Source organism: Pan troglodytes, chromosome 4 (assembly GCF_028858775.2).
Source record: "Pan troglodytes isolate AG18354 chromosome 4, NHGRI_mPanTro3-v2.0_pri, whole genome shotgun sequence".
In the NCBI taxonomy this organism is placed as follows: Eukaryota; Metazoa; Chordata; class Mammalia; order Primates; family Hominidae; genus Pan; species Pan troglodytes.
The window spans coordinates 124538008-124551536 of record NC_072402.2 but is presented as its reverse complement, the minus strand read 5'-3'; the positions used below and the strand labels follow the sequence as shown (position 1 = coordinate 124551536).

At 47.6% G+C, this 13529-nt stretch overlaps 1 protein-coding gene across 2 annotated transcripts in view; it reads right to left on the bottom strand.

The window, feature by feature from the left end:
- The window catches only part of LMNB1 (lamin B1), a 61447-nt gene extending 48179 nt beyond the window's left edge, over positions 1 to 13268 (bottom strand). The window contains exon 1 of one of the 2 annotated variants that reach the window (XR_010156803.1): positions 12384 to 13268. Coding sequence is in view for 1 of the 2 variants with exons in the window: in NM_001280441.1 (NP_001267370.1) it covers positions 12384 to 12742 (359 nt within the window). In the remaining variant the exon portion in view is untranslated. 2 annotated transcript variants of the gene reach the window in all.
- Between the last annotated feature and the right edge of the window lie 261 nt (positions 13269 to 13529).

The window sequence follows — 13529 nt, the reverse complement described above, 5'->3', positions numbered from 1 at the left end:
AAATAGCAAAGAAGCACTGAAAATAGGTGAAAGTAATCCTTCTCATGATAAATCTTGGAGAAATATTTTGAGTCCTTAAATTACATGTACACACACACACACACACACACACACACACACGCACGCACCACACTGCTAGAAAGTTATAGGTTTTGGTTTTTTTCCCAAGGTACATACATATTAGAAAACTCTGAATCAGGGAAGTCAGGGAAGACATCTCTAAAGAAATGAATATTGAGAGGAAACCTGAGGGATAAGTAACCCAATGATGAGAGAAATCCAGACAAAGGAGGCCGGATGCGATGGCTCATACCTGTAATCCCAGCACTTTGGGAGGCCAAGGCAGGTGGATTGCTTGAGGTCAGGAGTTCAAGACCAGCCCGGCCAACATGGTGAAACCCCATCTCTACTAAAAATACAAAAAAAAATTAGCTGGGCACAGTGCAAGTGCCTGTAATCCCAGCTACTCAGGAGGCTGAGGCAGGAGAATCACTTGAAACTGGAAGGCAGAGGTTGCAGTGAGCCAAGGTCACACCACTGCACTCCAGCCAAGAAGACACAGCAAGACTCGTCCTCAAACAAAAAAATTCAAAGGAAACTCCAAATGCAAAGTCCCTATTTTAAGAGGATCACAGTAAAAGGGACTGAATAAAGGATTTCATGGCTAAAGAGGAGTAAACAAGTTCAACTGTGGTATGATATGAAGCTGGAGGGTCAGACTGGGACCAGCCCATGTAGGGAAAGAACTTTTAGGTAGGATAACCTGGGCAAATATGTCCCAGATTGCCAAGGACAAGTTCCATTTATGCGAGCTGTCACTGCATAATTATTAACAGCTTCCTCTTTCATACACAAAAGTATCCCAATTTGGATGCTAAATTATATGGTCACCCTACTATTAGTAGGGTCTTAGTCTTTACCCTAGAAGCTACTAAAATGTTTTATACCAAAAGGGGAGAAATGATCACATTTTAGGACACAACCTTAGAGAGATAAGGGTTCTGGTCCCCTGTCCAATGTTTTGTTACATAAACACTGAGTAAGAATCTAGTTTAAATTGACCCTTAAGAATGCCTCCCTCCCGCCAGACACAGTGGCTCACACCTGTAATCCCAACACTTTGAGAGGCTGAGGCAGGCGGATTGCTTGAGCTCAAAGTTCAAGACCAGCCTGGGAAACATGGCAAAACCCTCTCCCCACAAAAAATTAGCCAGTCGTGGTGGTGTGTGCCTGTAGTCCCAGCTACTCCAGAGGCTGAGGTGGGAGGATCACTTGAGCCTGCGAGGTCCAGGTTATAGTGAACCATGCACCACTGCAATCCAGCACCGGCAAGAGAACAAGACCTTGTCTCAAAAAAAAACAAAACAAAAAACAAAAAAAAAAACTTGTCTCCTTCCCTTCACTGCCAACATTCTTAAACAAGTGTTCTAAACTCATAATCTTTTTCCTCTCATTCTCCCCTTAATTATGGCCAGTGGTTTCCTCTATTAACCAAAGGCTCTCCTCTCAGTCAACAATCACCTAAGGCACCAAAAACACCAATGACAACAGATACTTTTTAGGCTTCATCAAACAAAAAACCCTTGTTCCATGACTCACCTCTCTTTTCTCACCTTTTAGGACGAAGTGTCCCTCTGTCACACAGGCTGGAGTGCAGAGGCGCAATCTCAGCTCACTGCAACCTCAGCCCACTACAACCTCCGCCTCCCAGGTTCAAGTGATTCTCCTGCCTCAGCCTCCACAGTAGTTGAGATTAAAGGCATGTGCAACCACGCCTGGCTAATTTTTGTATTTTTAGTAGAAACGGGGTTTCGCCATGTTGCCCAGGCTGGTCTCAAACTCCTGGCCTCAAGTGATCCACACACTCAGCCTCCCAAAGTGCTGGGATTACAGACATGAGCCACCACGCCCAGCCTCACCTCTCTATTACTTATCATCCCCATTGTGGGTTATCCTTTCTCTACCCAGTCCTCATATGCGCATGCTTTCCATGTCTCTTGAGTACTTCAAATTGCCAACTAACATTGCTACCTAAAGTCCGGCAAACACCACTAATTCACTGACTTAGGGTCCTCCAAACCTGTTCATTCCCCACCAATTTCGGTTAAGAGCAATATTGTCTACTCAGGCACCCAAGCATGGAAGCAGTCACCTAGACTCTTTCTTCTCCCTAGTCCCTTATGTTCAGTATCTCTTAAATCCACCTTCTCTCCTTTCTTCCACCTGCCTCAGTTCAAGGGCTGCCTTGTTACTCCCCAAGTGTTCTTACTAGTGTTTGTACCTCTCCTCTTTTTTTCCCTCCACAGCATAGCCAGAATGATCATGTCACAATTCTGCCTTAAAATCTTGGGTCCACTCATTACTAAAAATACAATCCCCTTCCCCACCCCATGTATTAAATATATATATGGCTCCAGTAGGCCAGGTGCAGTGGCTCACACCTGTAATCCCAGCACTTTGGGAGGCCGAGGTGGGTGGATCACCTGAGGTCAGGAGTTCATGACGAGCCTGGCAAACATACTGAAACCCTGTCTCTACTAAAAATTCAAAAATTAGCCGGGTGTGGTGGCAGGTGGCTGTAATCCCAGCTACTTGGGACGCTGAGGCAGAAGAATCATTTGAACCTGGGAGGTGGAGCTTGCAGTGAGCCGAGACCACACCATTGCACTCCAGCCTGGGCAACAACAGGAGTGAAACTCTATCTCAAAAAAAAAAAAAAAAAAGAAAAAAAAAATATATATATACCCACACACACACGTTATATATAACATATACTTCATATATAAGTAACATATACATAAAGTATATGTTATATATAACATATACATATAAGATGTATATATACACACACATACACATATATATGGCTCCAGTTATATAAATTATTTGACATTCAGGACAACTCACTCTCCATTTTCCATTTAGAAGCAAATCCCTACTTACCTCCCTGCACTTAGCTCAGATTCCCCTGGGATGTCTTTCAAAATTTCACAGGGCTCCTAGCCTGCCTTAGGTAGCGGTCCTTGTTTCTCCACAGCAACACCTGGATACTGGCATCACAGCACTGAATATATTTTATTAGTATACTGCACTTACAGTATCACAATCCTGTAGTGTTGGTTTTCTGTCTTCCCCACTAGACTGTAAGTAACTTGATAATGGGGACTGAGTATCCCATCTCTCTATTCCCAGCATCTGGTTCAAGACCTGGCATATAGTACCTGTTCCACAAAAATGTGTCTTGAATAAAGAATGAAAGAACACCCTGTCATGAGTATTAAAGATTTATTTAGAGGTTTTAATTTCTTTTAAATTATTAAGGCATGGAATAAAGTTGGAAAGTAGCTTTTTAAGAAGAGAAAAAAGATAAAAGCAATCTCTTTCAGTAATTCATCTTCACCTTTCTTTAGCAAATGAAGCCCTCAGTATTTCAAACAGCTGTTTCAACTACTGACCACTACCCTTCTGACAAATCCAAAATTACCTCCCTTGAAGGCTACAAACTATCAACGTGAAAAACATGCAACTAGTAGCATTTCCAAAAGTAGCACCCAAAGGGATCTGAAAATCAACTATCCTATCTGAGACTTCAAGTACCAACCACAGATAATGATGCTCTGTGAGCCTGCTACATGTCGGTAAACCAGAGTAATACCTGTAGAACACTGTTGTACGGATGAAATAAGGTTATGTATGTGAAAACCCTATCACAATGCTAGAAGTCAGGCTACCATCCTTTCTAGCTTTCATTACTTGCTAAGTAATACCAGGCAAAATACTTAAACTCTCTGAGCCTGAAGTTTCCTTACTCGTCAGCAGTTATCATAAGCTTAAAAGATAATGTCTGGCCAGGCACGGTGGCTCACGCCTGTAATCCCAGCACTCTGGGAGGCCAAGGCAGGAGGATCACGAGGTCAGGAGATCGAGACCATCCTGGCTAACAGTGAAACCCCGTCTCTACTAAAAAATACAAAAAATTAGCCGGGCGTAGTGGCAGGCACCTGTAGTCCCAGCTACTTGGGAGGCTGAGGCAGGAGAATGGCGTGAACTCAAGAGATGGAGCCTGCAGTGAACCGAGATCATGCCACTGCACTCCAGGACTCCAGCCTGGGCGACAGAGCCAGACTCTGCATCAAAAAAAAAAAAAAAAAAAAAGATAATGTCTGTAAAGCATCTACTGTAATGCCTGGCAAAAAGAATTGGCACAAAATAAATGTCAGCTTTTTTTTTTCCTGCATCTTTTCCCCCACCCCCCAAAGGGAGTCTTGCTTTGTCACTCAGGCTGGAGTGCAGTGGCACGATCTCGGCTCACTGCAACCTCTGCCTCCCAGGTTCAAGCAGTTCTCCTGCCTCAGCCTCCTAAGTAGCTAGAATTACAGGTGCCCACCACCATGCCCGGCTAATTTTTGTATTTTTAGTAGACACAGGGTTTTGCCATGTTGGCCAGGCTGGTCTCGAACTGCTGACCTCAAGTGATCCGCCCACCTCGGCCTCCCAAAGTGCTGGGATTGCAGGCATGAGCCACTGGGCCCAACCCTTAGGTTGGGCCCACCCTAAGGCCCAACCAAGAATTTTCTTCTTGGTGTTTGTGTTTTCTCCTTTTCTATAATGAATATACATTTGCTGTATAAAAAATTTAATTTTTGGCCTGGCACCGTGGCTCACACCTGTAATCCTAGCACTTTGGGAGGCTGAGGCAGGCAGATATTGCCTGAGCTCAGGAGTTCAAGACAAGCCTGGGCAACCTGGTGAAACCTCGTCTCTACTAAAATACAAAAGAAAAAGAAAAAAAAAATTAGCCGATGTGGTGGCGTGTGCCTGTAGTCCCAGCTAATCAGGAGGCTGAGGCAGGAGAATTGCTTGAACAAGGGAGGCAGAGGCTGTAGTGAGCTGATATCGTGCCACTGCACTCCAGCCTGGCGACAGAGCAAGACTCAGTTATTAAAAAAAAAAAATTAATTTTTAGGCAGGGCACCGTGGCTCACACCTGTAATCCCAGCACTTTGGGAGGCCAAGGCGGGCGGATCACGAGGTCAGGAGATCGAGATGATCCTGGCCGACATGGTGAAACCCCGTTTCTACTAGAAATAAAAAAAAAAAAAAATTAGCCGGGCATGGTGGCGGGTGCCTGTAATCCCAGATATTTGGGAGGCTGAGGCGGCAGAATCACTTGAACCCGGGAGGCAGAGATTGCAGTGAGCCAAGATTGTGCCACTGCACTCCAGCCTGGTGACACAGCAAGATTCCGTCTCAAAAATAATAATAATAAAATTAATTTTTAAAAATTCGGGCGGAGGGCAGTGGCTTACGCCTGTAATCCCAGCACTTTGGGAGGCTGAGGCGGGCGGATCACGAGGTCAGGAGATCGAGACCATCCCGGCTAACACGGTGAAACCCAGCCTCTACTAAAAATATAAAAAAAAATTAGCCCGGCGTGGTGGAGGGCGCCTGTAGTCCCAGTTACTCAGGAGGCTGAGTGAGGCAGGAGAATGGCGTGAACCCGGGAGGTGGAGCTTGCAGTGAGCCGAGATGGCGCCACTGCACTCCAGCCTGGGCGACAGAGCAAAACTCCGTCTCAAAAAAAAAAAAAAAAATTCAAGCCAGGCACGGTGGCTCACGCCTGTAATCCCAGCACTTTGGGAGGCCGAGGCGGGTGGATCACGAGGTCAGGAGCTCAAGACCAGCCTGGGCAAGACGGTGAAACCCCGTCTCTACTAAAAATACAAAAAATTAGCCGGGCGTGGTGGCACGTGCCTGTAATCCCAGCTACTCCGGAGGCTGAGGCAGAGAATTGCTTAAACCTGGAGGGGCGGAGGTTGCAGTGAGCCGAGATCGCACCACTGCACTCCAGCCTGGGCGACACAGCGAGACCCTGCCTCAAAAAAATAAAATAAAATAATAAAAATTCAAATGACAGCCGGCCAGGTGCGGTGGCGTAATCCCCGCACTTTGGGAGGCCAAGGCGGGCGGATCATCCAAGGTTGGGAGTTCCAGACCAGCCTGACCAACATGGAAAAACCCCACGTCTATTAAAAAAAAAAAAATACAAAATCAGCCGGGCGTAGTGGCGCATGCCTGTAATCCCAGCTACTTGGGAGGCTGAGGCAGGAGAATTGCTTGAACCCGGGAGGCGGAGGTTGCAGTGAGCTGAGATCGCACCACTGTACTCCAGCCTGGGCAACGAGAGCAAAACTCTGTCTCAAAAAAAAAAAAAAAAAATCAAATGACAGCCAAAGCACAATCTCCTTATCAAAGAGGTACACTGTAAAAAGGGTTTAAAACTGATTTTAAAAACTTCCCTGATCCTAAAAATAATGGGACCTATACAGGGTCCCATTACTCAACTGATACCTGAGGCTCATTCTCAACATTTGTACATGAAAGAGACTTACACTAATGGCATAAAAAAAAAAGTCTGAAGATTTCTAACTCAGACATATCAGAGGTGACACCATCTATACAAACGAAAGAATAAATATAACCAGCAACTGTGTAAAGACACAAAAAAGAAAAAACCCACCATATTTTAATAGTGCTTTATCTTTCATTCTGCCTGTTTACTTCCTTGAATCTGGGTATGCAAAATATTACCTAGTCTCATCCCCTAAGTTAAATAAACAACTCCAAAAGATCTTGCTTTATCAAACATCTTTTGAAAGCATGGGAAGGAAATGTCATGACAGTTTAATTACTTGGGACCTGCTTCCTAGACTTTTAAATCATTTTTAGGGGTTTGGTCCTTCCAAGTCTTCCCTTGAAAATTAAAGTAACATTTAACATAACTCTGTTATAAAAGAACTATGAAAAGCAGTTTAACTAGTTTTATAACTCTTATAAAGAAAACTAGTTTTATAACTCTTATATTTTAAGAGTTATAAAAATATAAAAGTTTGATAACTCTTATATTAAGGCCAAGGTGTATACTGTCAATCTGCTTCAAACAAGGCAAAATCAGTACATTAAAAAAAGATATAGTAATACACAGGATGATGAAGGTTTGTTTTTTTGTGGTTTTTTTGTTTGTTTGTCTTTGTTTTTGAGACAGAGTCTCGCTCTGTCGCCCAGGCTGGAGTGCAGTGGTACGATCTTGGCTCACTACAACCTCCACCTGCTGGGTTCAAGAGATTCTCCTGCCTCAGCCTCCCAAAGTAGCTGGGATTACAGGCGTGCGCCACCACGCCCGGCTGATTTTTGTATTTTTATGGAGATGGGGTTTCACAGTGTTGGTCAGGCTGGTCTCGAACTCCTGACCTCATGACCCTCCCACCTCAGCCTCCCAAAGTGCTGGGATTACAGGCGTGAGCCACCACGCCCAGCCAAAGGTTTTTGTTTTTCAATTAATCATCCTATGTACAAAGAAAACACTCCTAAAGAAGATTAGCATGTTTTTGACCAGGCACAGTGGCTCACGCCTGTAATCCCAGCACTTTGGGAGGCAGAGGTGGGCGGATCACGAGGTCAAGAGATCAAGACCATCCTGGCCAACATGGTGAAACCTGGTCTCTACTAAAAATATAAAAATTACCTGGGCGTGGTGGTGGGTGCCTGTAATCCCAGCTACTTGGGAGGCTGAGGCAGAAGAATTGCTTGAACCCAGGAGGCAGAGGTTGCAGTGAGCTGAGATTGTGTCACTGCACTCCAGCCTGGGCAAAAGAGCGAGACTCTGTGTCAAAAAATAAATAAATAAAAACAAAAATTCACCATCTTTTATCTATACTTCCAGAGTTTGAAAACCTAACATTTTTATTAACACATTTAGTGACAAAACCTGACCTGAAACCAGGTCTATTTTCAATCTGTCTTTCTCCACTTGCCATGACAATATCTTTCCCTCAGAAATGTTTCATGATAGAGTGCTAACTCTATCTACCCTAACTCTATCTATAAACCCCACTGGGGGTGTCATATCCAGTATGTGCATCATATTACCGTCTTAAATTGGAATTGCTTTAACTTCCAAAGCACATCTGGCCCCCAGGGTTTTACAGAAAAGATACGGGACCTGTATCACTGAAGGAAAATAAATGTCTGAATCCACAAAATCAGTTATTGAAGACTGATGTAAACACTTAACTTTCTGTTATATCTAGTTTTCCCGTATAGTTAACAGTGAAAATCTGAAACAAGTCAATTTCTCTGTACTTTTTGTTTAAAGTGTTGAGTGATGGCATTCATCATCATTTTTGGAAACTGTTCTCCCAAAAAAGCTTTCAGCAAAATATAATCAGTCTTGGACTGAATCAAAGTAACTGTACCTTACATAAGAGATCTGTTTTCTATGGATTCAGACACCACCTGCATGGAAACTGTTGCCAAATTCTCTTTAGACCAAGCATTTCCATGCTCTGCCTCTAAGGTATCTTGTTTGCTGAGGAACCAAAAAGAAACTAAGTAACCTGGAATCTATAATTCTCTCAAAGCTGTTTTCTTAATCTAAATCTACCTAAATGATGATTATACTTAATTACAAACACTCTAGTTCCAAATAAAAAATTAAATATAGGCCAGGCATGGTGGCTCACGCCTATAATCCCAGCACCTTGGGAGGCCGAGGTGGGTGGATCACCTGAGGTCAGGAGTTTGAGACCAGCCTGGCCAACACGGTGAAACCCCGTCTCTACTAAAAATACAAAATTAGCCGGGTGTGGTGGTGCACACCTGTAATCCCAGCTACTTGGGAGGCTGGGTCAAGAGCATCGCTTGAACCTGGGAGGCGGAGGTTGCAGTGAGCCAAGCTCCGTCTCAAAAAAAAAAAAAGAAAGACATTAACAACCCTAGATGCCAGAAGACAATAGGGCAAAATAATACTTTCCAAGTTCTGGAAAAATGTTAACCTAGTATTCTATACCTAGCCCAAAGCTATTTTCAGACGTACAGGACTCAGAAAGTTTACCTCCTGCCATCCTTTCTGAATAAATTGCTTAAGGATGTTCTTCAACAAAATATGAAGAAACCAAGGAAAAGGAAAATACACCCAGGATGGAGTGCGGTGGTGTGATCTCAGCTCACTGCAACCTCCGCCTCCCGGGTTCAAGCAATGCCTCCTGCCTCAGCCTCCACAGTAACTGGGATTGCAGGCGTCCACTACCACACGCGGCTAATTTGTGTATTTTTAGTAGAGACGGGGTCTCGCCATGTTGGACAGGCTAGTCTTGAACTCCTGACTTCAGGTGATCCACCTGCCTAGGCCTCTCAAAGTGCTTTACAGGTGTGAGCCACCGTGCCTGGCCAGGAAGCTGTCTTTAATAAGTTACAGGACATCAGTACACAGCCTACCTTAAGCAAAGAGAACTCTAGGGAAGAAAGCAGATTCATGTGATAGATATTATGATTAAGTATCTTCAAAAAGTCTGCAAACACACTGAGGGCAAATTTTTCTTAACAAGAAAAATGAAAAGCTATTGAGGAATAAATCCATATAAAAAAAGTCCTAATTCAAATAAGGAGCAAACTAAAATGTGGCATGTTTTGAGCAAATGATGGTATGTTGGGGGGAAAAGAAGAGTCATCTAATCCTGGCAATAGGAATATACACACAGTAGCACAGACTTAAGAAAAATATAATCCCAGAACACTACTAACCCTCAGAGAATAGGTACTGTCAACTCCTCAGACAGGCCTTCCTTAATCACACTAACCCTTCACTCCGCTTTATTTTTATTCCCTTAGCATCTGCTATTACCTAAATTGTATCACATGCATTATTTCATTGATTCTAATACACATTATTCTCATTTTTTAACCCCGCTGAAACCAGCATGCATTTTAGAATCGATACATTTACAACTACTGTCAGCCAGGTGGCAGCCTTGTTACTGTGTGAAAAACCTCCTGTGGCTAACTCCTGGAAAGATTACAAAAGCGCCAGCATCAAAATGCTTCACATCAGACAAAAGACAATCTTTCTTTACTTGCTGGGATACAGCTCCCCCACTACACTCTCAGCAACAAAGAACAGTAATTCATTTTTTTAAAAAAATCTTCATATCCTCTAACATAGAACGGTGACTGGTACGCAACAGATATTTGGTCTGTGTTAATTTTTTTTTTTAGACGGAGTCTCACTCTGTCACCCAGCCTGGAGTGCAGTGGACCATCTGGCTCACTGCAGCCTCTGCCTCCTGGATATCAAGCGATTCTCCTGCCTCAGCCTCCCCAGTAGCTGGGATTACAGACGCCCGCCACCACGCCCGGATTTTTTTTCTTTTTTGAGACGGGGTCTCACTCTGTCGCCAGGCTGGGGTGCAATGGCGCAATCTCAGCTCACTGCAATATCCGCCTCCTGGGTTCAAGCGATTCTCCTGCCTCAGCCTCCCAAGTAGCTGAGACTACAGATGCATGCCACCACGTCTGGATAATTTTTTGTATTTTTAGTAGAGACGGGGTTTCACCGTGTTAGCCAGGATGGCCTCGATCTCCTGACCTCGTGATCCGCCCGCCTCGGCCTCCCAAAGTGCTGGGATTACAGGCGTGAGCCCACGCGTCCGGCCAATTTTTGTATTTTTAGTAGAGACGGGTTTTCACCATATTGGTCAGGCTGGTCTCGAACTCCTGACCTCAAGTGATCCGCTCACCTCGCCTCCCAAAGCGCTGGGATTACAGGCGTGAGCCACCACGCCCGGCCCTGTGTGACATTTTAATATCTATGAAACCAGGATCCATCCTGTGATGGGTCCAACAGGATGGATCCTACACAGTTGGTCCTGATGTTTTTATTTTCTTAGTGGTACACATAATAATGGCAAGTCTTACAAGCAACGATATCTAAGATTTGAAGGAATTCAGTGGCAAAAAATTTGGAGGAACATAGCAATAATAGTGTGAGTTAACTGACTGCTCATTTTAAAAGATGAAACCAAGGCTTAGTAAATCCAAGAAAGGGAAATACAAGCTTAGTATTATTTTCGAGTTGTATAACTAAATATCCAAAGAAATAAAAACAAAAAGGGATAAATGTGATTGCCTCCGGAAAGAGGTAGTGCAGTTATCGTTTTTCGCTACAAACCGGTCTATACTATTTTATTCTTACCACGTGCACATGCTTTTTTATGAATCGAAAATATATGATAGGAGGGATAAGTAAAAATACACAAAATCTCATAGAGACTTCGGACAGGGACATTCACGCAGATACAGACAGAAAGACATCCAGGGGCAAAGGGTGTCAAAGTGAGAATAAGGTACCTCCAGAAATTTCAGCTGGCAGTGCTAATGGCGACCATGAATTTCAGACCCAAATTTTGCAAATCTCTAAAGCATGACATCAACACTTGTTGCCTACTGATGACAGGCCATTTTGCTTATCAGAAAGTCAAAATAAGGCCAGCAAAGGTCTGCAAATGTATCCTTGTGCACTGGAATGAAAACTCGCACTCGCTTAGGTGAATTAGAAACTCTCCTTCGCTCAAACACTCAGCATTTACACAGCACCCTGTCACCTGCCCTGGTCTACTATCTGCACAGTGGCCGACTAAGGGGTACTAAGCACAGTCTCTACCCGAAAGCCTGACTATACTACGAGGAGGCAAAAGCTGGGGACAGAGGGCCGCTGCCTGAGGGGTAGGAGAACCGCAACTCTAAGAACAGTAGCCGTGACATGCACAAACCCAGCTTTCCTTCCCTGCGCAGAACCACCCGAGGGACCGCACCATCCCCGCTGGGACAGGACACATTTCCCCAGAGAAAGCTAACCAGCTAGCAAACCTAACTTGCCCGGGGCTGGCTGGAGGCGCACGGATCAAGCTCCGCCTCTCTCTCCCGCCTAAAGCAGGCGTAGAATCTTCGCAAAATGTCACAGGGCCAAGACTGAGCGCGCCAAAGCGGGACCCACCCCCAGGAGACGCGGATACTGCGGGAAGGTCCCTCCCCTTCCTCTCTCTGCCCGCGCGAAGCTCATTCATTCTAGAGGCGGGCTGCCAGTCCTCCCCGGCCGGCCATCCCGGCACTGCAAATCCGCTAGACGCTTTGTCTCGCGCCGGCCGGAAACTGGGGCGCGCACGCGAGCGCGCGCTCGCGCTCCAGCTCCCCGCACCTGGGGCCTGAGGGGCCGCCTCTCCGCGCCGGCTCCCCGGATTCGAGTGCGAAAGCGGGAGCTCCTTCTCGGCAGTCCCAGGCGCGCACTTACCACGTCCCAGCGGGTATCCAAAACCTAGAAATGGGCATCACGGCCCCCCATCGCTACAGCTCGAGCCCCCTCCGCGACCCCTGCTCCGCTATGAACTCTAGATTCTTTCTCCTTTCCGGAGACCGAGACCCTGTTCCTTCAGAAGGACGCGTGCATCCTGGCCTCTGCTCCCTCCCCACGGCAGAACCCGGTGAGCTGGTCGCCGCGGTTGCGCCCCCGCCCCTCCTTGGCGCTAACGCGGCCGCCAGCTAGCACTCACTTGAGGAGCAGCTGGTCGTGTTCCGCCTTGCACTTGCCCAGCTCGATCTGCAGCTTGGCGCGCTCGCGGGCCGTGTCGTCGAGCGCGCGTCGCGCGTCGGCCAGCTCGGTCTCGTAGAGCGCCTTGAGGCCGGTGAGCTCGCGGCCGCGCACCTCCTCGCGCTCCGTCACCTGCAGCTGCAGCGCGCTGTTCTCCGTCTCCAGGCTGCGCACCTTGTCGATGTACACCGCCAGCCGGTCATTGAGCTCGCGCAGCTCCTCCTTCTCCTGGAGCCGCGACAGCCGCGTGGGGCTCAGCGGCGTGGTGGGGCCGCCAGCGCGGCTGCCCATCCGCGGCGGCACGGGGGTCGCAGTCGCCATGGCGGGCGGCGGAGACAGCGGGGCGGCGAGGCCGCGAGCGGGACCGTGACAAGGAGGGGACGGCAGGGGGCGAAGCGGGGACCGAAGGCACAAACCGGCGACCTGCGCTCACGTCCAGACGCTGGCGTTTAGAGGAAAGGAGAAGCACCTGGGATGGCGGGAGCTCGATTACAGCACAAAGGGCAAAGGCGCGCGGGGGGGGAACTACGAATCAATCGATCGATCGCGAAATGCCCTTTGTAAGAAAACACACACCCACTCACACACGCACGCGGGAAAATGCAAGACGAGGGTGACTGGAGGCCCAGCAGGGTTCGCGCCGCCGCCGTCTCCTGCTCGCAGCACTTTGTTTCCTCTCAGGCTGCACGGAGCGGCGGGCGGGGGGAGGAGGGCCGGGAGGGGCGGGCTGGAGGCAAGCCGCGGGGGGCGGAGGTGGCGCGGGCCGCGGCGCCGCACTCCCCAACATGGCCGGCGCGCCCCGGCGCCTCCATGTGACCGCCATGGGCCAATGGGGAGCAGGCAGCGCGCTTCGGCGGTTCGGGGGCCGGGCCTGTAAATTTAAAATCTGGCCCTCGGGCAACCGTCCGCTCGGCCCGCCCGGCTGGGCGGTTCCGGGACCAGGCTCAGGGCTGTAAGGAAGGACGCCTGGGACTGCCCACCCGCGCGGCTCTGGGCCCAGCGCCCTCCGGGCCCTCCCGCCGCCCCGCGGGGACCCCTTGGAGGGGCCGGGCCTGAGAAAGGCGGGAAGGAGCCCGGAGGTTTCCGGGGCGGATCTGCGCCACCGCCC